At 42.1% G+C, this 24,592-nt stretch overlaps 1 protein-coding gene across 2 annotated transcripts; it reads left to right on the forward strand.

Annotated features, from left to right (window-relative positions):
* Positions 1 to 7,877: 7,877 nt before the first annotated feature.
* ABCB10 (ATP binding cassette subfamily B member 10) lies at positions 7,878 to 21,146 on the forward strand (the record flags this gene model as incomplete). 2 transcript variants are annotated; one of them, XM_081188229.1, is made up of 13 exons in its annotated part: positions 7,878 to 8,247; positions 10,049 to 10,249; positions 11,115 to 11,317; positions 11,877 to 12,011; positions 13,246 to 13,392; positions 14,637 to 14,772; positions 15,610 to 15,705; positions 16,889 to 17,098; positions 17,479 to 17,558; positions 17,834 to 18,014; positions 19,111 to 19,154; positions 20,103 to 20,137; positions 20,778 to 21,146. In XM_081188229.1, 13 exons carry the CDS (start codon positions 7,878 to 7,880, stop codon positions 21,037 to 21,039), a joined length of 2,100 nt encoding a protein of 699 aa, XP_081044355.1. In that variant the 3' UTR covers positions 21,040 to 21,146. The 2 variants fall into 2 exon arrangements, with proteins under 2 accessions (XP_081044355.1, XP_081044356.1); XM_081188230.1 differs by lacking the exon at positions 7,878 to 8,247 and adding an exon at positions 8,695 to 8,761.
* Positions 21,147 to 24,592: the final 3,446 nt, after the last annotated feature.

Raw genomic sequence — 24,592 nt, forward strand, 5'->3', positions numbered from 1 at the left:
GTGCCTCGTGATTTTTTTCATGAAACAAGTGTGCCTTTGCCCAAAAAAGGTTGAAAAACACTGGTCTAGGCTGCGGATAGTACCCTGCTTCCCGTAGCGTCGGGCGCCCTGAAAGCAGAGCGCCCGGCGCTTCGGGAACACCTCCGCAGCCTAGGCAGCCCTGCGGGAGTTCCCCGCAGGGCTCCCCACGCTGCGGATAGCAGCCCGGCGGGCAGGGCGCCCTGAAGCAGAGTGCCCCTTGCGCCGGGCATACATCCGCAGCGTGGGGAGCCCTGCAGGAGTTCCCCGCAGGGCTCCCCACGCTGCGGATAGCAGCCTGCTGCCCGGCGGGCGGGGCGCCCTGAAGCAGAGCGCCCCTCGCACCGGGCAGACATCGGCCAGCCCCACAAGCTCGGGGGACAGTAGGGAGGCACAGCGCCGTCATCCCACTGTTCCTTGACCTGGTTCGGTTTTCCCGACCTGCTTTTGGGGGGGAAATAAAGGGAAAAAAATTTTCCTTTATTTCCCCCCAGAAAAACTAGGTGCGTCCTATGGACGGAGCATCCTATGGGACGAAAAATACGGTACTTGAGTTAAAATTTCAGCCTAGAGTGTTTCTGTTCAAAATCAAATTTTGATCAAATGGTCTACATTTATTGTATTTTCTTATATAAACATTTATGTATCACCTTTCTAGTGCCTCTGCCCTACTCAGGGCAGTTTACAAGAATTTACAATTGCAGTGCCACGGGGGGGGGGGGATATTTTTAAAATGTGGGGGGAAACCAGAAGTGGAAACCTGATATAACACAACCTTTTAACTTGGTGGTGGGCAAACACACAGGCCTAATCCAAGCTGCAGCCCCTCTTCCAGGCACACCCAGCCCACTTGGTTAGAGGAGCAGTCTTCCTTTTCGTGGCACATGGAATGGGGAGGTCAAGAGTGCCATAGCAGGGATAAGAATTACCCAGGTCTCAACCACAGCAGCTCACCCAGCTCTTAACAGTAAGGTTGGTTAGCAGTATGTTGGTCTTTGATTTCCTGTTTGGCACTGAGAAGCAAGCCGGTTCAAATCTTTCAAGCCGCTACTACTACTAACGTTTTAAAAATAATTTCTTTGGTTGCTGGCTTTAAGAAAAGAAACAACAATATAAATTGCATCACATTATTCCTAACTTCTAATAGAAGGGATCATGCAAAAGTTACTCGGTTGTATCCAACTGCTGCTTCTCTAACAGGAGGCTTCTGTCAACAGAAAGGGGAGGGAGGCCATCTTCAGCAATGCCCTCCCTCATCAGATCCCTACAACCCCCTGTAAAGTTAGACTACTGTTTGTGACATTTCCAAATTAAGTTAAAATATTTTCAGTACAATACAAATCTGTATTACGGTCATAGACCAGCATAAAAGGGTGGAATACAGTCATTTAAAATCTGAAAAGCATTTTGGAAAGCTAAAAGGTATTAAAACAGAAGGTAAATATAAAAATCTCTTAAGAATTTAAGAGTCTAAAAGAAGGAATAGGAGCATTGGGTGGGTGTGGAGGAGTATAAAAGGTTGATATATAAAAGGCAATCAATCTACAGAACATTCTGATATGTTCATTAAATCTGGTTTGTGGCACAGGTCATCCTCCGACAAATTCTGAGCGCTGCTGTGCAACATCATATGTTGTAGCAAGACTGGTATCTGAGAGCAGCAGGGAGGTATAGGATTGCCCTGTGTGCCCTGGGTACTTACGAAGTAGTGGGGAAATCAGGCTAATACGAATGTCTCTGTAACGCAGGCACTGGAGAAGGACATGCTCTATTGCAGGCATAGGCAAACTCGGCCCTCCAGATGGTTTGAGACTACAATTCCCATCATCCCTGACCACTGGTCCTGTTAACGGGGTCATGAGAGTTGTAGTCCCAAAACAATTGGAGGGCCAAGGTTGCCTATGCCTGCTCTACCATTTCTATTTGTCCTGAGTCACAGGGGCATTGTCGCTCTGGGTAGTTAATCTTGTATCGACCTAATGATAAAGTACTGTATTTTTCCATGTATAAGACTATATTTCCCCCCAAATTTTTTAAGTTTAAAATTGGGGGTCGTCTTATACACGGAATGTTTAAAATATTTATTTCTTAATTTTGGGCTCAAAAAATAGGGGTCGTCTTATACATGGGGGCATCTTATACACGGAAAAATACTGTATTTTCTTCCCCACCCACCTCTCTCTCACACACAAATATTTTATGTTCATCACATTAAAGATATACCTTTTTTGGTTATTGAGCTTCATGTTCTGTTTCTTGGAGAAAACATTCTCAAACTATTTAGGGCCTAATTTGACCCCGTTGCAGCTGGGTTGCTAATACTATTTTTTTTTAAGGCACATAAAATGGCTGCCATTGTATTGGATGTCACATTGCTTGTACTGAGCCAAGCTCTAAAACTGTACTATTACGGAACTCCTGTGTGATGGTGTCATTAAATGCATAAATTATCTCTGCCAGGGTCTGTCCCACCAGACCACTCTTCAGCTGCAATTAAAAAAATGTTTTTGGATAGAAGCCACACATAGTAGGAATGGCTGTCAGCTTACTCACCAACTAATAGCCCTCCAGGTACAGAAACTCTTCAGTAGTTGAGGTTGAACATATTTACAGTGGTGCCCCACAAGACGAATGCCTCACAAGACGGAAAACCCGCTAGACGAAAGGGTTTTCCGTTTTTGAGCTGCTTCGCAAGACGATTTTCCCTATGGGCTTGCTTTGCAAGATGAAAACGTCTTGCGAGTGTTCAGATTTTTTCCCGCTTCCCCCCCCTTTGCTAAGCCGCTAATAGCCTTTTAGCCGCTAATCCGCTAAGCCTTTAATAGCCGCTAAGCCTTTAATAGCCGCTAAACCGCTAATAGCGCTAATCCGCTAATAGGGTTGCTTCGCAAGACGAAAAAAAATGCTAGACAAAGAGGCTCGCGGAATGGATTAATTTTGTCTTGCGAGGCACCACTGTATACTGATAAGAAATGTTTAAGCCAAGTCTCTATGCCAATTATGATTTCCCGTCATGCTGATCACCTGTTTTGAATAGAGTTCTACATGCATATCCCTTGGTTGCATGCAAAGATTTGTGGAGCAAGGTAAGCATTTTTCAATAGGCTTTGTAGGTAGGAAATTGCTTTCCTTTCCCTTTTAGTTATCACATGTAAAAAATTATGTATTGGTTGATCCATTAGGAAAACACCTGGCATTTTCAGGTGCTGAACAGTTTGTGGTCTACCTAAGACTTTCAAGCAAAAGAAGAAAGCAATTCTAAGCTAAGGGGCTTTATAATTGTTCTTAAATCTGTACAGTGGTACCTTGGGTTACATACGCTTCAGGTTACATACGCTTCAGGTTACAGACTCCGCTAACCCAGAAATAGTGCTTCAGGTTAGGAACTTTGCTTCAGGATGAGAACAGAAATCATGCTTTGGTGGCGCGGCGGCAGCTAAAGTGGTGCTTCAGGTTAAGAACAGTTTCAGGTTAAGTACGGACCTCTGGAACGAATTAAGTACTTAACCCGAGGTACCACTGTATAACGTACTATGCTTTATACATACACAAGTTAACGCCTTGCAAAATCTGCTGTTGTAGCTGGCATAGGTTGACAGTTGCACAATTTTATTACCTTCGTACCAATTTACAACAACCAAGCCTTTGGACCAAACTCCATTCAATACTATGTAAGTCATGCATCTTTGCATAATCTGTTTTAATTTATTGTAGAGTTTTTATTTTTTAAAAAAAAAAAAACACTAGAATCTTTAATTGCAATATTGGGGGGGGGGGCCGGTGGTGTCCTTACAGTAGATTGAAAGTAGGGTTATTAGCCAACCATAATTTTACAGCCACCGCCAAGTTTTGCTATCTAGTTTTCCTGATTAGAAGGTGCAACACACACCCCAAAACAGAAAGTCAAGCTGTTAATTGCAAATGTGCTTTTATAGGGCTTGATTTATTATGCATGTTGCATACTGATTTATGCAACTGTGCTTTCAGAATGACAGTATGTGCTGTTACCACTGATAATACAAAAGCCAAGCCAGGCCATAACAACAATCTTCCTGGCTTCCCAAAGCATACATTCACCTTCAGGAGAATGTCCTCTATGACACTGGTCTTCACCTGGTGGGTCAGAACACATTAGTGGGTTGCAGCTTGACCTAAGGTGGGTTGCAACTGGGGCCCTACCACTGTACAAATATATGGCTTTCAAGTGGGTCGTGGATCCGAAAAGGTTGAAGATACCTGCTTTGTTTGCTTTGGAAGCAAGACTCTGTCAAGGGTGACCCCAAGCGTATTGTGGCATGCAAACCTCTAGTTCCTTCATCTCTACCCACATTGGCTATTATTGGCATGGGGGCATCATGCTTGAACATGTCTTATGTCCAAACATAATTTTGGCACTACTCTTAAGATGGAAGATTATGACAGTGATTTGTTGGCACATATAAATTCTGATGCAGCAAAGCAAATTAGCAGGATAACGTGTTTTTTAACACCCCTTTTAAAAAATGATGGACACAACTGAGTAGCCCCTGATGGGCTTCATAAATGGGGTGTTGCCAGTGCTTTTTCCTGGGGGAATGCAGGGGTACACATACCCCTAAACATTTTGTGAATCTTTGTACTTTTGTCCATTTACTGTATTTATGTTTCCTGATCTGAACTATAAAATGGTGGTTTTCTTGAGTCAAAATGAGAGTACCCCTAAACATTTTTTAAGAAAAAAAGCACTGGTTGTTGCTACATGATTCTCTTCACAAAGGAACATGTCAGTAGGACCTCTGTTTTGAAAGACCTGTTCTCCTTGGAGTAAAACTCTATATATGATCAGAAGACGAACAGCATATTGAAATAATTTACAGAGTCCAGAAAATATCCTTAAAACCACAGAAGGGAAAAACTGCTAGAATTGTATTCAAAGATATATCTCAATTATAATAGACTGGCGGGGGATTTTTAATCAGTGGAGTCTAATCTAGTGCTTTCTTCCACAGGCCTTACTCTTTATTACTATGATATTGGCAATATTTCAGAAAGAAAAGGGAAATGTGCCAGATTTTTGGTTTGTCCCTTCCTGTCCAGATGCTTTGAATTAAGACCTCCCATTTCTAGCTACGACAGGGTTGTGATTTCTTTATTTGAATTATCAGTTGGCTGCATCTTACTCTTCCAAAGGGGGAAAGCACACACAAAAATGCACTAACAAGGGGTAAAGGCTCTAAGAGCATTTCTGTTTCCTGATTCCAGTTGAATGAATTTTCCATGCATGGAATGAGAGTGGTGCAGGCATACAGAGGAACATATATAAAATTCATAGAAAACAGGCAGGATTAGAAGTGCACCTTTGCTGCAGTGTTTTGAAATAATCATGCCTTCTGCCTCCCCCCACAAAAAAATGGACAGTGCTGCTTAACACTAGTATTTATCAGAAATAAATAATGGTGCATGCAAGGAATGCAATCTTTTTTTATTTTTATATAAAGTTAGGCTCTGTGGTTCTCTATTTGTCTTTGAAAATTAATGATTGTCTTTGCTACAATGAACCCAGTTTATACACTGGAAATCCTTTCTTATCCTAATAGCACCAAGACATAGCCTTAGAAATGTTTGGTCTGGGAACTTGCTGGTAGAGATCAGAGAAGACTGGGAGTTTTAGAAAGGAGGGGCTAGCAGAGGCTGTATAAAATCTTCAAAATATGACAGCCCAGCTGTCTTGAACAGAGCGGCCATTTAGTTAGCATCCTGTTTCTAACAGTAACTAGACAGATGTTTCTGAAAAGTTCACAAAAGCAGGGCATGAAGGTTAACTTGAGCCTGCTCTATCCTTCTCTTTAATTGATTTCCATCTTTTAAATTGCCTAAGGGATGGCTGGAACTGAGGAGTTGTACCGTAGTCCAAAACATCTGGAGGGGACCAGGTTGGTGAAACCTGCCCAAGGTTTTAGGTTCAGAAGTAGGCCCAGATTCCCATTTCATCCTTTGACAGGAGGCTCTTGTACTCTGAGGGCTGCAATCCTCTGCATACCTTGCTTCCCAATAAACATGGATAAAAATGGACTGTCAAAATGGCAATTAGATTTCTGTGACTCGCCAGCCTTAAGTACTGAACTGAGGAAGAACTGAATAAGGGCCTGGATAAGGAACTGAGGAAGAACTGAATAAGGGCCTGGATAAGAAGAGGCTGAGAGGAGATATGATAGCCATCTTCAAATATCTACAGGAAGATGGAGCAAGCTTGTTTTCTCCTGCTCTAGAGTTTAGGACCCGAACCAATGGCTTCAGGTTACAAGAAAGGAGATTCTGACTAAACATCAGGAATAATTTTATGACTGTAATAAGAGCTGTTTGACAGTGGAACCAACTCCCCCAGGTGGTGATACTCTCCTTCCTTGGAGGTGTTTAAGTAGGGGTTGGATGGGCATCTGTCGTGGATGCTTTAGTTGAGATTCCTGCATTGCAGGGGGTTGGACTACAAGGCCCTCAGGGTCCCTTCCAACTTTACAATTCTATGAATCTTCAGTACTGATCTGAATTTATCAGCCAGTTCTTAGGTTGCAGGCATCGGAACACTGAACAAGTTACATACAGTGGTACCTCAGTTCTTGAACGTCTCTGTTGACAAATGTTCCGTAACCCAAACGCCGAAAACCCGGAAATAAATGCTTCCGTTTTTTAACTTGCCTTGGAAGTCGAACAGCTTCCACTGCATGTTTTTCAATTTTCTCAATTGAATTGAGGCTTCCGCGTTGAGTTTTCGGTTCTCGAACGTTTTGGCACTCAAACGGTCTTCCGGAACAGATTACGTTCGAGAACCGAGGTACCAAATAGAGATAATTTTATTTACCACATTTATATCTCGCCTTTTCTGCAAGGAATTCAAGGCAGCGTACATGGATAAGCATGGTACTTATGCACCTGCTTGTTGTTTTCACAACAAACCCACCAAGTAGGGTAGGCTTAGTAGTGGTGGTTGTCCCAAGATCATCACCCAGTGAGCCATATGGCTGAGTTGAAGATCTGAGCCAAAATGACAGGACATTCCTAAAAAGGAACCCCACCTTAGACGCAGACTTACCTGGAAGTTGTACACAGTGACTGGAAACTCCTTGGCTTTTACAACCCATGTATGCTTACCGCGTTCACTGGAAAGTAAAGATAGGAATACAAAATACATAATAAAAACAAGGAAAAAAATCGGAAACCAATAAACCCTACTACCCTCCTGTTGTGTAAAAAACAACAACCGTGCAGATCAGTTTTATTCCCTGGACTATCTCACTCCCAAGTGTACATAGGCTTGCAGCCACAAGTCCAAAACCTGGTTTATAGTGTAGTTCCGGGGAGAGCAGCACCCTGCACATGTTCCAATAAGCTTTTTGGGTGGGGGGGGGGGAAGCCACTTAGCGTGTTTCAGGAACCTTAACTGAAAACCTGGCAGAGTGATAGGGTGTTGTTGTTGTTTTCCCGTTTTCGTTATCAGCGTGGTGATCATGGGGCGCGGGAGGCGGGCTTCTCAGGGAGGCTCCCTGTCCTCCCGGCATAGGCTGGACGAGCAGCGGCGGCGGCCTCTACGCCCTGGTCCGGGCCGCGAGCGGTAGAGGGCGCCGCCGGACGCCGCGATCGCTCGGGCGGGTCGCTTCTGCCGGCTGGGGATGGTCGGAGGCCGCCTCAGCTGAGAGCCTTATCAGCGCCCAGCAGAAGCAGGAGGGGCCGGGCTGGGCCCCGTTTAGGCGGGCCGCGCTCTATGGGGCAGCGCCGGCGGCGCAGCCTGTGAGGAGGCGCTGCTTTGCTCTCTCCCGCCGGGCGCCGCAGCAAGGAAGCAGCAACATCAAGCAGCCGCCACCTCCGCGCGGCCCATTTGCTCCATGGCAGGCTTGCTTCCCCGCCTCCCTCTGCTGCTGCTGTGGCGCCAGCAGCGGCAGAGGCGCCTGCATTGCTGGCCCTGGACTCCGGCTCCTCTCAGAGGCGCAGCGGCGGCCGGTGGCGGCGGCGGCGGGTGGGCCGCGTCGCCCTCGGCGGGCAGGTGGCGGGACGCTGCTGTTCCTTCGCCCGGCTGCCTGCACTCGGCTCCCAGCTCCGCCGCGTCCTCCTGGGCGGCCTCGGCGGGGACCTCACGGAAGAAGGCGGGCGATCCCCCGGGAGCCGCGCTTCCCCCGGCTGCCGAGCCCGCCGCCGAGGTCTCGGACGCCAAGAGGCTCCTGGCCTTGGCATATCCCGAGCGCTGGAGACTGACAGGTACCTCCTCCTCCTCTGCCGCCCCGTCTCCCTGCTCGCCTCCCGGAGGGCTCTGGGGCGCCAAGGGCGCTCCTTGCTACTACCATGCGCTGCCAGGCTTCGTTGGCTCTTCCTTTTCTCTCTGTTTTCTCTTTTTCTCCCACTTCATTGGCCTCCACCCACCAAATGGCTGAGAGTTGAGAAAATGCTTCCCCCCCCCCGAGGTCGTTCTCTTCTACCCCCCTGGTTGCACCTTTGCTGCACCCCACAAATGCCCACCATAAAGAACTGACTGTATGCAGCTTTTTATCTCTCCCAAACGCCGGACTTCTGGCGCTTAATCTTTCTTCCCCGCTCCACAGGTCCTACAGTTATGTTCTCTTTCCCTTTCTGACACATCCACAAGGATGTGGTGGTAAATTTTGATGTGCAAGAGCTCATCGTGACAACCCCTCTAGCCATGCACCCAGGGAGAGTCCAGAAATGCAGGAAGCTGGGTCGAGCCACTTCTATATTAGCTGGCCATCCTACAACAGTGAGCTGTCCTCATTCTCTTTCTTCCACCATGGCTGCATATGCATGATGCCTTTAGAGCGCATGCAAAGCACGGTCTGTTCCTCAAAGGTTCCAGATGCTGTAGTTTGGGACGCTTTGCAAAGGGAGGTGGGGAACTCTGAGGGGTAAACGACAGTGCTCAGTATTCCTTGAGGGAAAGAATGTGTTCTGAAGATGCTTTAAGAGTATAGTGTGCCATGGGATGAACATCTGAATACAGTACTGCATTACTTTTAGTGGAACATACTTCTGTGTGTCCATATTCTGATCCAAGTGGTGATGCAAAAGTGCATGCTACAAAAATTGGATCAATGCAGAAGTTTTGCCATGTATTACAAGTGGGCAATGTACTATGCAATATGCTGTAGGAAGGCAGAGAATGTCGGCCTTGTTGTCTAGGCAGCGTCATTGTATTGCCTCTCCCCACCTTCAGTGTGAGCAGCACTGGATTTAGGGTGGTGCGGGCAGTTCCCCAGCACAGGGTGCCAAGCCAAGGGGGAACAATAGCAGCAACAACAACCACCACCACCTATATTTATACGGGTACCTACTCAAAATTGAGGGGGTGCAAAATGTTGTCCTTGCTCAGGGTGCCATATTACCAAAGTCTGGCCATGAGTGTCAGTGCAACGTAATATTGTGTAGCCTGAGTGATTATATCGTGCAGTGACATGTTGTTACATGTTGTCCTGGACTGGCTGTGGTCCATTAGGGTTAACTATGAGGAAACCCTTTCAAAGGCCACTTTATCTTAATTTATATCTGCTGTACACAGTGGCGTAGCGTGGGTTGTCAGCACCCGGGGCAAGGCAACTAATTTGCGCCCCCTAACCCGTGGATTTGCACACCCTAACCCTAGCCCCCAGATGTTGCGCCCGGTGCGGCCGGCCCCCCCTGCACCCCTGACGCTACGCCACTGGCTGTACAGATTCCCTTTAAATTAGGCACTGTGAAATGCGCCTGATGTTAAGCTGATGTTTCATATAAGTATTTCACAAAGTATCCATGTTTATTGTGGACAGAATGCTTCTGAGTACTAGTTTTTGGAAACTCCAGGAGATGGGAGGCCACAGTGAGAACAGGATGCTAGATTAGATGAACAATTGGTCTGATGCAACAGGGCACTTCTTATGTTCTTAATACTAAGAATTCTCCAGTTAGACTGCTAAAATATAAGAAGCTGGAGTATTTTATAAAATGTTAATTTTATAATCCTTGCATCATTCCCCCCCCCCCCATTTATTAAACGGCTTATATTTTCCCCTAGCTGCTGTTGGCTTTCTGACAGTTTCCAGTGTCATCACAATGTCTGCCCCTTTTTTCTTGGGGAAAGTAATTGATGTCATCTACACAAATCCCACTGGTGAACTTGCTGACAACCTAAGCAACCTCTGTGCCTTGCTGAGTGGAATATTTTTATGTGGTGCTGCTGCCAATGCAATCCGTGTCTACCTCATGCAGATTGCAGGTAATTTGAATGAATACCTAAAATGATCTTCTGGTATATGGAACAAGTGGCTGAAAGAAGCTCCAGACTAATAGTTGCATATTTAAAAGCCAGTGGTTAGGGATGGTGGGAGTTGTAAGCCACAAACATTTGGAGGGCCACAGATTCCCCACCCTTTGGTCTCTGGGTTCCTTTCCTATTATACAAACTGAAAATGTATATGCTCCAGGGTATGAAAACAGCTGTTGGACAGCATCCAGTCTGGAAGCCTGCTACCCTCCACTGGAAGGGGTTAGGAACAGTCGGAGGTCTCCCTCCCCTGGGTTCATCCAAGCCAGCCCAAAGGATTGGTGGTTTGGAAGCAGCCAATGTAAGGCCCCCAAACAGGGCATTGTAGGGTGGAAGCAGAGCAGGGCCATTGATGGATCCACAGACTTTCTGTTGGTGCTAATAAAGGTTTTGCCCAACCCAACTACAGTATAGGTTTTGGAGATTTCCCCCTGTGTGGGTCAGTAGAACTACCTTTGCTTTTCACAATGTACAGTACTCTGAAATGCACAATTAAATTTCTTTGGAACATTGTAATAGTATGAATTGCCTTTCTCTGCCTAAAGATAAGCTGCTTCTCCTAAGTTATGCAGAAACTACTCCATCTTCTAAATGAATATTAATTTTTGATCCAAATATTTAACAGTAGCAAACAATACAACCCATATCCTCCATTCTCCCTATATGCACACAGACAAGCACACCATTCTGTCCAAGCACATTTTCTTCTCATTATACAAGATCTGTTGCAAAATGACTTGCAGTTAGTGAAGTTGCTAATTTGTTTTTTATATGTGAAATCTTTTCAGTGAATTGTCATACTTCTTGACCCCCCTAGGACAAAGAATTGTGAAACGGCTGAGAGCAACAATGTTTTCCTCTCTCTTGAAACAAGAAGTAGCTTTTTTTGACAAAACCAGCACTGGAGAGCTGATTAATCGCTTATCTTCAGACACTGCACTCTTGGGTCGTTCAGTCACCGAAAACCTTTCTGATGGGCTAAGAGCTGGCGCTCAGGCTTCAGTTGCAGTTGGGATGATGGTATGTGCCTCTTGTTTCTTTCTGTGTCTCTCTGTTTATTTCTCTGTCTCTCTGTGTGTGTATTCTGCCGGCTCAGAGTGTTTAGGATGAGGTTGCAAAGATCAGGAATCCACCCGTGAAGCTGTTTTGTTTGATACAGGACACATATACTGTACTAAGAATGCCTTTAAATATATCTGGTGATGTATTTTTTGTTTGTTAGGTAATTCTACCTTCTATTGTGACTTGTGATGCAAATGGATCATACAACTTGGGTGGGGTTTGAGTCATTTGTCTGTAGTGAGTGATAACAGTGCAGTACGGCTCCAAATGTATCCCTGAACAGCAGGGATTGAAATATTTCCCTTCAGTTGTTCCCCATCTTGCTTGTGAATAATCTATATTTCTTTTTGGAGTGGACAGAATTCATTTGTTGCTGTAGTAGAGTGCAGTTAAATGGGGGGGGGCAAAATGTTAAAAGGAAATCTCATTGTGTTAACATGTCTTTAATTTATAGATTTAGCAGAGTCTATTTAACTGTACTAAAATATTGATTCAAGGTTACTTCTTTTCCTTCTAGTTTTTTGTGTCTCCCAAACTTGCCACATTTGTTCTGAGTGTGGTGCCACCTCTGGCTTTTGTGGCTGTTATTTATGGAAGATATTTACGAAAACTGACTAGAATGACACAGGATTCCCTTGCAGAATCAACACAGGTCAGTTACGACATGTTAAAATAAAAATACTGAAAGTCAGTGTTGAGGTTATATCACTCTGAACTTTGCCATTATTCAGCCATTTCCCACTCGTTCTCAGCTGTCTCCTGATAAAGGTTCAGTTAAGGAAAATGAGGTAACATCAGGCATGGATTGTGGAAGATGAAGCAACAGGGATGTTGCAAGCTTTCTATTCCCCTTTTTAACTGAGAGTGAAGTCCTTTTTTCTTATTATGGTATACAACAGTTTTCTATGTAACTTTTCTTTGTAGGTGTCATGGTAGGGTTTGTGTATATTGCCTCGTAACAACAAGTTTAAGAAAATGAAAGCCTGCATCAACATTTTGTGTGGGTGGATCTGCACTGAGCTTGTGTTGTTGGCCTATTTCAGATGCCATGTTAAACTATAGTTGAAAATAAAGGATGGCTTAATAAGAACAAGCAGCATGCTGGTGAATACTGCTCAGTAGTGCCTGCTTGGCTCATTTGACACCTATACTTGTGGCTTGTTTGGAGAGAAACTATCAGTGCTGGTTCACACATAATGCAAAACCAGCCTCTGGTTTGCTTCCTTTGTGGGATGGCAAAGACAGAAGCAGGGAGGAGCAAAGCAGACATTATTGAGCAGGGGGCATCAGCTCACTGCTTGTTCTTGTTAACCTATTTTAAACTACAGCTTAATATGAACTAGGCCATTGTATAACTGCCCTCTGTGGCCTGTGCTACAGTGCTTTTCCCCCCAGCCCCATGTGGTACTGGGGCTTAGCCTTAGATCATGTTCCAGCTCCCTTTTACACAGGAACACAAAGAGGCAAAAGTTCAGGTATGTCTTTTAAACCATGGCATCACATGTGAAATACTTCTAGCATACGTCTAGTACCTTAGTCTAGTACTTAAAAGCAATTAGAGCAATGGTTCCCAACCTTTTTTGGCCATGCCCCACCTAAGCATCTCTAAAATCCTGATGCACCCCCTGCCCCCACAACATAGAATTCTTACTATTCAAAAAGTGAACTTCTATTTATGTGGAGGAAGTCTAAAAGGCCATTCACTGTTAATAACTCATTATTGAATTGCCCCCCCTTAAAAATCAAATTGCCCCCCCGTGGGGCGTGTAGCTCATGTTGGGAACCACGGAATTAGAGGGATCACATTTACTATTATTTTGGTTTGGGGCACTTGAAATTCAAGCCTCCTGGTTTATATCTATATATATATTAAATGTTAACTGCAGTTAGCAGAAGAACGGATTGGAAATTTGAGAACAGTTCGAGCTTTTGGGCAAGAATTGAAAGAAATGGAGAAATACAGGAGCAAAGTTGACCATGTGTTACAGTTAGCCAAAAAGGAAGCGTTAGCTCGAGCAGGATTCTTTGGAGCAGTAAGTATATGAAGAAGGTGAGGAATCCACAATGTTTCTGTAATGTCTCTGGGTTTCTCTTGAATATTTATACTGCTACTTTGATATAGGCACCTTCATTCTCAGATTTTCCATCTGTAAATAGTGTATCACAACACCCCTACAGAAAATTATTTGCACATCTAGCTGGGAGTTGCACCTCAGGCCATGTATCACTTTTTTTGTTTTGTTCTGTTCTGTTTACAGAAGCTTTCCTTGTTAGCAGTAACTGTGACCAAGGCACTTTTTGGAGACCTCGGCCACTAACTGCTCCAGAGAATTTCCAATCTATCCTGATTTTAATAGGAACATTGGTGGGGGGAGAGTGGATATCAAAGCTCATTCAGTGGAAATTCAGGATATATACTGCATGAGTATGGCAGCATTTCCCCTTTAAACTACCTTTCTGCCTGTCGTGAGCTTCCTTGTTCGTGTAATGTAAACAGGGACTACAGATATACAGTATTTCCTAAGAAAATTGGTTGAAGACATTTACATGGTTTATGTTTTCCTATCTGATAAGAGAAGACGTAGTCCCAGGGTGGGTAGAGCAGGCAATGGATTGGATCATAAGAAACTGCCTTGTGAGCCAGACAATTGGTCCATCTAACTCTGTGCTTCCTGCACTGACTGGCAGCAGCTCTCCAGGATTTCAGGCAGGAGGCTTTTCTGAGGCTTGTCAGGAGATATGTTGGACCTTTTCTGTGCAAGGTAGATGCTCTGCCACTGATCTGCGGTCTCACCAAACTCTTCCTACAACAGGTCCCAACAACCTCAAGAAGAATAGACCTAGGACTGCAGCGGGGGGGGGGGGGGACAGGGAATCCTTTGCATGAATGGAAGTGCCTTCTGCCAGCACAGGGGCTCCTTTGGCTCAAAGTTAATATTTATTTGGCTTTCTTTGGAGACCTTCTGAAAAGTTTGGAAGTACTGAAGATAATAGTTGCATTCCTAAAGATGCACTCCAAATGTAATAGACTTCATGTACTGAATGTTGTACTGAATGTTGCGTGTCCAATTGATTCTCTTAGAAGAATGTGATGAAAGAATTTATGTCTTCACTTTTTTAATTTTGGCAATATGGGTACCATAGATGCTCCCCCCCCCAAATACAATAAATTACTTTAAGATTTTAGATACATGTTCTCAAACATGAGAGAATTTTAGAAGATGCCGCTATGAAGGTCTGGATTATCTTGGAAGATACGTTACTTTTTCTTTTTCAGACTGGGCTATCTGGGAATTTGATTGTGCTCTCTGTTCTGTACAAAGGAGGATTACTGATGGGCAGTGCCCACATGACTATTGGTGAACTGTCTTCTTTCTTAATGTACGCCTTCTGGGTTGGCATAAGCATTGGAGGTACGGATCATAAAATATATGCTTAAAAATAATGAGTTAGAAATATTATAGGCAAGCTTCAGTTTAGAAGTAGAGACATGATAAGTGTTTATAAAAATCATTCATGGTGTTAAGGAAGTGGGTAAAGAATAGTGTTTATCCCTCACCATACCAGAACTTGGGGTTATCCAATGGAACTTATTGGCAGGAAATTCAAGAAAGACAAAGGAAAGCACTTATTTCCATAACACACAAGTAATTTATGGAATTTTGCTGCCACAAAACATGGTGATGGCCACCAGTTGAGACAAATCCATGGAGAATGTGTCTGTCAAGGACTACTAGTCATGTTAACTATATGCAACCTCCATGATCAGACAGAGTATGTTACGAAACACCAACTGTTGGGGAATAGCAAGAATTGCTCTCACGTCCTGCTAGATGGACGCTCGGCCTGATCCAGCAGGGTGATTCTTTTGAAAAGTCCTTTAAAGTATTCTTTAAAGTATACTTTACTTAAAAGGAAAAAATAGTTTTCCAGTGCTGGTGTACCATATTCAAAAGACAGGGAAAGGTAGTGCCCTCGCAGAATGACTGCTGTCTGCCAAAAACACCCTAGTCTTAAGATTTCAATTTTATTTAAGTGTACTGTACATGCTAGCTATTTAAAATCTCCTGTTTAGAAGCAAGTTGGCAGAGTTTATTCTGTCAAACATGCAAAACTTGTTTTTCAGGCTGAGCAGCCATGAAGCAGTTAGAATAAGGATTTAGGCATGGAGGTTATGCCACCCTGTTTCAAGACAAACTACCTGTCCTACATGTTCCTGTTTGTACATAACAATACTTTTTCTTGTTTAGGTTTAAGCTCTTTCTATTCTGAGCTTATGAAAGGATTAGGTGCAGGAGGGCGTCTGTGGGAACTTATGGATCGAAAGCCACAACTTCCTTTTAATGGTAGGTTCTCTGTTTCATAAATGTTTAAGCTGTGGTGTGAGCTCTCTAACCCGGAACACCATCTTACAGCTGAAGTTCCCATCAGGGCTGTTTTCAGGCATATATATAGATGACCCGCGGGTCTCTTGCAACTCTATAATTCTGTGACTTGCCCAGGGATGTTGCTGATTACCTCTAGCCTGACTCTGTATGCTCCTTGGTGTGTTTGTTCCATTTAGTGGGGGACTGAAATCCCCTCCACATTTTTTCAGAGCTATTTGAATCCCACCTCTAAAAAAAGGGTGTGTTTTCAGTTGCTTTCAGGGAGAGGCAAGAGCAATTCCTGCAAATGTATTAATATGTGTGAGTTTTCCTTACTCTAAGACAAGGTATCTGTGGTTTGTCTTCTGTGTTTCACACTTTAAAAAAAAGCCTTACTGGCTTCTGACTGCAGCCTGCAAAACTCCTAAATTTTCTAGCCATGTTTTCTCTTCCTGCCTGTGCCACATCCCCATAGAAACAACACTATGTGTTTCCATAGGGATCTGGCACAGATGGGAAGAGGATATACTATAGGAAAACATGCAAAAGTCTTGCCAACTGTGATCAGTGAGACCCTTTTCAAAAAGGTAAAAAAACAGAAAATCCTTAGCTATGTTGTGTTTATAGTAAGGGAAGCCACCCACACACAAAATTTGAAGGCATTTTCCCCACCCATGCCTTATGTGTATATTGTCCCTCATCCCTCCAAATATATGAGAAGAATGAACCAAACATATCAGCCCAGCTCTTCTGTTCCTATTGTGTGACCCATTCTCTGTCTTTGGTGCTGCTATTCCCTTGGGAGAAAGTGGGAATAACTACCTAGTCCAGCTAGGCCATAAGCAGAATAAGCCACTGGGTATTTTCAGAATGTGCAAATGCTAAGGTACTTAATTCCCAGAAAGAACACAGCTAAGGCTCATGCCCAATTCCTCTGATCAGACTGGTCCAGGTTGCCTTATAGATAACATTTAAAAATGAGCAAATCTGTAGAACTCTAAGAAGAATCACAGTAGATAACCTGTGCCCCTTATTTTGATTTTTTTGATGGCGCGACTGAATGTAATGCACATAGCTGCATCTTACTTGGACAAATTTTGGGTTCCTCTTCTGTCATAAATGTGTTTATATTACTGCAATTTTAATTTTTAATTTTTTTTAGAGGGAATGGTATTAAACCAGGATGCTTTCAAAGGTGCTCTGGAGTTCAGAAATATCCAGTTTGCATATCCAGCTCGTCCAGAAGCATTGGTTTTTCAGGACTTTACCCTTAGCATCCCATCGGGCTCTGTGATGGCATTGGTCGGCCCAAGTGGCTCTGGCAAATCGACTGTTGTCTCTCTCCTGCTAAGGCTTTATGATCCAATCTCAGGTAAGAATGAGGGTGTACTAGGTCAGCAGTTGTGTTGGATGCGGTTTTGCATTCAGAATAGAATGCAAAAATGCTGGTCTCCTGTTCACAATGTGCAGAGTTTGCTTTGCTTCAGCAGGGTGGCGGCCTCCTGGGTCTTCAGACTATTACAAATTATTAAGATCCAGAGCAACCTTATCCAAGTCTTCCAAAGCATAGGCAAATAATTGTGATTTTAGTAGGTGACAGTTCCAGTCAGGATACAATTGCCAAGAAGGCCATGCATACAGTAACCTCTGTGGCACTTATGCATTCCCTCTGCTATTATTTCTCATTCTCCTGAGCCTCCTATTTCTCCCTCTGTTCCTAGAATATTATCTAACAACCATCTCTTGTTCAAGGAAGCATCACTGTCGATGGTGTTGATGTTCGTCAGTTAAATCCACTCTGGTTCAGGAATAGAATCGGAACAGTAAGTCAGGTAAGAAGAGAAGCACTGATTCTTTGTATATTTATCTTAATTCTTGCACTCCTTGTGAAAGGAAGATTCTTATTGCAATGCTCCATTCGAAGCTTTGGACAAAAGTTTGAGAACACTTCCTTCTGTATTACTATGGAATACTTCCTTCTATTTTCCTATAGAGGGAATAGATCCACTGCTGTACAAAATGTTTAACCACTGCAATTGGTAGGAAATATTAAGACTTCGGATATTAAAAAAACCCTCATATACTAATGTTATATTTTACACGTTAGGAACCAGTTCTTTTCTCATGCTCTATTGCTGAAAACATTGCCTATGGTGCAGAGGACCCTTCTACAGTAACTACTGAAGAAATTGAGAGAGTTGCTGAGATAGCAAATGCTGCTAGTTTTATCCAAAACTTTCCAAATGGATTCCACACGTTAGTGGGGGAGAAAGGTGTTCTTCTTTCAGGTATGACTTTGAACTTTTCAAAATGCATTGTGTAATATATGTGCTTTTAAAATATAATTTTAATTTTGTTAATATCCCAGGGAGGAGCAAAGAGGCCGTGATCTCCTCTCCATGGGTCCACACGCTTACACATTTGCACTGACTGATAATTTGGCTTAGCGTGACAAACCAAGCCACTGTCTGTACTTTACGCATTCTATTTCTCTCTGACCTGACTGTTTACAAATCTCCCTTTATCCAACCTGCAACTTAGAATAGCACTATATTATAAACAAAGAAATAAATTATTATTATAGCAGGATAGCTTAGCTGGTTAGAGCATAGTGCTGATAATGCCAAGGTTGCAGGTTCAGTCGCCTTAAAGGACAGCTGCATGTTCCTGCAAAGCAGGGGGTTGGACTAGATGATCCTCAGGGTCCCTTCCAACTCTGTGATTCTACGATTCACTTACATTAAATGATGAAGTGAACCCTAGTCCCCAAAACCTAGGCTTTTATAAATTTGTCAATCTCTAAGGCAATGATGGCCAAACTTGGCCCTCCAGCTGTTTCGGAACTACAACTCCCATCATCCCTAGCTAACAGGACCAGTGGTCAGGGATGATGGGAATTGTAGTCCCAAAACAGCTGGAGGGCCAAGTTTGGCCACCACTGCTCTAAAGCATGGGTAGGCAACCTAAGGCCCGAGAGCCGGATCTGGCCCAATCGCCTTCTAAATCCGGCCCGAGGATGGTCCGGGAATCAGCGTGTTTTTACATGAGTAGAATGTGTGCTTTTATTTAAAATGCATCTCTGGGTTATTTGTGGGGCATAGGAATTCGTTCATTCCCCCCCTTCAAAATATAGTCTGACACCCCCCCCCCACAAGGTCTGAGGGACAGTGCTAAAAAAGTTTGCTGACCCCTGCTCTAAGGTGTCACAAGACTGTTGTTTTTGCTGCAACTCACTCATACATCTACTCCGCTGGAAAGCTTTAAAATGTAGTTCTTCTTGCAGAATTAGTGGAGAGCAATTAATCCTCCTGCATTTAACTAAGAATTTTCATAAAGAGAAAAAAACAGAAAAAATATATATTTTAATGTTACATTTTTTAACAGGTGGGCAGAAGCAACGGATTGCAATTGCTCGAGCTCTTCTCAAGGTAAGACAGAAACCAATTGGCTTTTCTCATCTCCATATCTTGAAAGAAGAACAAGCGAAAACATATGTGTCAAATAGACTTTTCTTAACTGAGGTAGTAGGAATAGGAAATGTGTTACAGTTGTGGAGTTATATGATGCTTACTATAGAGTCAAATTGTCCGGCGCTACTTTTCCATCTGAAACCTGCTCTACAGGTTTGTCTGGAATAGATTGCTCTTCCAGGAGCAAAATTTTGCTCTGGGAAGGTAGTAATTTTGATTAAGGTGTCAAAGGTGCAGTACCTTTGCTTAGCTTAGCACTTTAAGAGGGTTAGCTTGCAGGTTACTTTAGAATAATGTAAAATGTCTTTCTGTTTGTTGGCAATAGCTCTTAATTTAGTTAGATACAAACTCCAGTCCCTACATAAAAATAAAAAAAAGTTTGAGGAAAGGACTTTTACAGCAGAATCTTTTTTTTCTAGTATGTGATAAAACATTTTTGTTGTTTTAGTACTACTAATACATTGCCATTTTTGCAATTGTGCTTTAGAGGAATCTTAATAATCTAATGGTGCATATTAAAAGCTACCATGTTTACTCCAGGTCATCCTTATACGTAAATATGTATTGTTTATGTCAGCTCTCCAAGGGATTTCAATTTTTTCCATAGAATGACATTGGCATGCTGCTCTTCTGAATGCGTTTGCTTCTTCCATATATTCTTCATATAATTGGAGCAGCAAACTTAGCTGCTTCATATCTATGCTTATGTAGCAATTCCACCTGATACCAGTGAAAAGTTCATTGTTAATAAAGGTGACCTCATAGGTGCTTTCCACTTGTATAGAGGAAGAGAGATCTTAAGTATTCTCCCTAATGTTCCAGTTATTTTTCCAATGTATGTACATTAACGCAACCTTCAACTAAAAAAAACTGTCAAAGTAAAACCAAGTTCGTTTTGTTCTGTAGAATCCAAAAATTCTTCTTCTTGATGAAGCAACGAGGTAAGTAAAACATTTCTCCCCAGAAGTGATCATTTCTTCTCTACTACTGACCTTTTAATACTTCTATACTACTCACCTTATGCCAGAGCAGGCCATGTATTTTTCTTCAAAGCAGTTTGGAAGGAACTGTGACTTGATGTTCCCAACAGTTTCTGACCACATCTGTGGAATACTTCAGCAAGTCCAAGCCAAGAGATCACAAAAATCAGCGCAGGATAAGCTGTGCTCATTTATACAATGAGAGGAGCTGTCTTTCTTTCTGGGACACTTCCTTCTCTCCTACTGGGAAGCTCCCATTCGGATGTCCTCCTTGCCTTTTGAAACTTGATTAAAAATAAATTTGATTAAAAATGAACATGTTTAATTAAATTTCAGTAGGAACTGATCTGTCAATAGGTGCTGCGTATTGCTGAAGACAAAATGGGTTAAGATTATCTTTTCCAATAAATAATGGGATATTATTTCGTCCACAGAATGTGGACTTTGTGAAATAACAATATTTTAAGCGTATTTGTGGCAGATTTTTAAATGAAATGAAAGCAAGCTGGTTAGACAACTAGTCTGCCCTAAAATAATAGCTCTCAGAGTGTAGAAAGGGGAATATATCACATCTTTTCCCTTCAATCTATTCCTGAATTAGTGCTTTGGATGCTGAAAATGAATATCTTGTCCAAGAAGCACTAGATCGGCTCATGGAAGGGAGAACTGTCCTCATTATTGCTCATCGTCTGTCCACCATTCAGAATGCTAATTCTGTTGCAGTTCTTGACCAAGGTAGAATTATTGAGTGTGGAAAGCACGAAACACTGCTTGCAAACCCAGATGGACTTTTCAGCAAACTAATGAAGAAACAGTCTTTTATCCAGACTCCTGAAAGTTTTGCATTAAATGTGAAATCCTGAAAGAAAAATATTTTTTAAAATTATAAAAGAGTATCGAAATCTATCACATTTCCAAGAATTTTAAATTATGTTTCAGTTTATGTACAATAAATGTTATATATATTTTTTCAGCGTGTTTCAAATATTTTAAAACTTGATTGTGCTAAACTTTTTATTCAAAACTACTAACTATATTCTGAAGATACCCAATACTGAGCTGTTTTCAGGTTGTAATTTCTTTGTATTTTGATTGATGACTATCATATGGATGTTCATTGGTTTTAAGTTATGGCAGCACACAGATTTTTCCATTGTTGGAAATTAAAACGACATTTAGTTCTGAATTTTTTTAAAGTTATGGGGTTGGAAACAGAGATCCATTCATTGAACAGAGTGGATCAGAGCAGAGGAAAAGTTTCACCAGTCCCCTGTTCCCACCATTGACCCTTGCATCCTCCAAATTTGTTCCGGGGAGTTGGAGAACCCTCTGGTACAGTATAAGATGTAGCACAGGAAGCTGAAGGGGGAATCATAGAAAAGCTGCTACTAGTTGGGCTGGAAGACAGAGACCTATGACAGAGATGGGGGACTTGTGGCTTTCCATATGTTGTTGGACTAAAACTCCTGTCATCCCTAGCCACTGGTGATCCTGGCTAGAACTGATAGGGGTCAAAAGCCCAACAAAATGGGAAGGCAGAAATTCCATCCTAACCTGTTCAGGTGTGTGTTTTTTTAGAATATTTGCCCTGCTGACATGATTTAGACATGTTCTTGAGTGTATCTAAAACTTGCACTCTTCCCAATTGGATAATTTTTTTTAATTAAATCCTGAGGCTAGTAACTGATTAGGAATAAAGAACCTTCCTCTGTCTTCAGTTCTGTCCTGATGCCAACAGGACACTGGATGACATTTTAAACTGCCTTTGTAATCTCTTCTCCACTTTAGGATTGCACCCTAAAAATCATTCTGTCACTTGCTTAAAAAGCAGAACAAGCAGCATTTAAAACCCAGTATACATTATCTGTTCCAAAGTGCCCCACCCCCATAAAAAAAACCATTCAAAATAGTCCAGGGCAGGGAAGCATTCACCTGGCACCAAAAAAGTCTGGGGTGCAAAGAGTATTCACTTGGCTCAAAAGTATCTTAATATAGGCTCATTTCATATAAGGCAGCTTCATTTGTTCATATGTTTATAAATATATGTTTAAGTCACACAGAATAAAACTGTATAAATAAAAAAAAACAGTTTACTGTGCATGGGATTGCAGTCATAGCCACTTTACTATTACCCACCATCTATTATATTGAATCAAAACTGGAAATATGTCATGAAATATAAAATGGGTATAACTTAGCAAACATGTTTATGCTTAGGTGTGTGTTAAATATTGGAAACTTTCATGAGGAAAACTATATTTACTCAGTTGTAAACCTTATTGAATTCAATGGGGCTTATTCCCAGGTAAATGGGATTAGGCTTGCAGCCTTAGATTGTCAGAGTAAAGAGAACAAAATTAATAATACTATGCATTCTAAAAACTACCAAAAAAAATAAACAAAAGCATAGGAATTTACTTCTTTGATTTTTAACTGTATTTATTATTAAAATACTAGCAAACAGTCCTCTTTCTAACTTTGCAAATTTTATCAGATTACATAAAATTGTATACATCACACACTGGTGAAACATAATTGAACTGTCAGTTAACTCACTTCTTGGTTTAGAACTTAATGTATTGGTGCATATTTCAACTTTTGAAAAGAAGCATTTTTAACGAACCTTTAGTCTAATATAAGAGCCTTTGACAAAGCTCTACGTAATATTGAAAGCGAATTCTACTGCAGCTTTGTAGAATAGCTTGTAAGTAAATGTATTTGGAACTGCTGCCTTTCTGATCAGCTACACAATATTTTAAAGCTTCTTCAAAATGAGAGATTTATTTATTCTTGTTAGAGCATTTCATAACATATACATCTGTAACATGACAGGGCAGTTTTTCAAGAATTTCTCGTGGATTTAATGTTACAGGTTTCCATGTTGCAATGCTTCTCTTTTAACTGCTGATAAGTGAGCTCTGTGTCCAGCTTTCATACCAAATACTGTCCCCATTCTTACTGATCCTACAGTAAGGGTTTGCTTCTTTTTCATAGGAATTGTCTTGCTTGTTTCAAAAAATCTTATGGGAACCAAATTGTTGGTCTCACCTGAAAGGTGATTTAGATCATGGGCAGGCAAACTAAGGCCCAGGGGCTGGATCTGGCCCAGTCGCCTTCTAAATCCACCCCACAGACGGTCCGGGAATCAGCATGTTTTTATATGAGTAGAATGTGTCCTTTTATTTAAAATGCATCTCTGGGTTATGTGTGAGGCCTGCCTGGTGTTTTTACATGAGTAGAATGTGTGCTTTTATTTAAAATGCATCTCTGGGTTATTTGTGGGGCATAGGAATTCGTTAATTCCCCCCCCCAAAAAAAAAAATAGTCCGGCCCCCCACAAGTTCTAAGGGACAGTGGATTGGCCCCCTGCTGGAAAAGTTTGCTGACCACTGATTTAGATGGATGTCAAGTCATCACATGAGTTCATTGTCACCTAGTGTCCAAGGCAGAAAATGTTCAGAGTTGAGAACTATGCAGCTACTTCGTGTCCTCATTCAGTCCATTTTCTTCCTTCATCCGAAGTGGACCTCTCAGAACTGTACATATGAACAAAGCAAGTTTAAAATTGAAAAGTCCTCTTTCTATATTAAACAGATGCCATTTCATTTCCATGTTGGGAACAGACATGGTAGGGGAGATAATGAAGGGCACCCAGGACTAGCTCAGCACCTATAAAAGTTTCTATCTCCATATATTTTTGCACCTTATTCAGCCTTATCGGAAACATTATTCCCTCAGAACAGCACTTGTGGTGTCTTCTCCAGGGCCTGCACCACACACTTGCTGTGGGTTAATTTGTTATAACCCAGTAGTTGGGATTGTCATCTACAGCAGTGTGTGCCTGTCTAATAGTTTTTCACATGTATGTACAAACGTACAGTGCCTCCTACTGTCTGCAAGAGGAAAATGAGATGATCTAGAACTCGATTTCATGTATAATGTAGCATTTTGCCCTATGTGAAAGGAATGGGGAAATCAAACCATATTTAGAAGCCATGGTTATCTGCTTTTGAACATGGATACATATTGATCAAAGTACTTCACATAACATGCATTTGCACAGGTATCTCTGAGACAAGCCGTGACCTTTTTCTGTATTTGAGTTCTTGAGATGATTTTATATTGCAGTTTGCAAATAACACTATAAAATCCAACAGTGCTTATTAGGACAATATAGAAGTCTCACAATGTCTTTACTACATTGGCATATAAATAGCAATTAATTCTCACAAATTGAAATACTGCAGGGAGCGAATAATGATGTCAATTTCAAATCGGCAAACTACAAATTATTTAATTTTTTATGGGTGCAAATCTTACTATTATTACTATATTCGAAATCGGGGATCTAAATGACAAGCTATTGTACATAGGCTGCTGCAATGTTTCATAATGACTACACCAACTTCTAAATGT

This window comes from Podarcis bocagei, assembly GCF_964188305.1.
Source record: "Podarcis bocagei genome assembly, chromosome: 3".
Classification (NCBI taxonomy): Eukaryota; Metazoa; Chordata; class Lepidosauria; order Squamata; family Lacertidae; genus Podarcis; species Podarcis bocagei.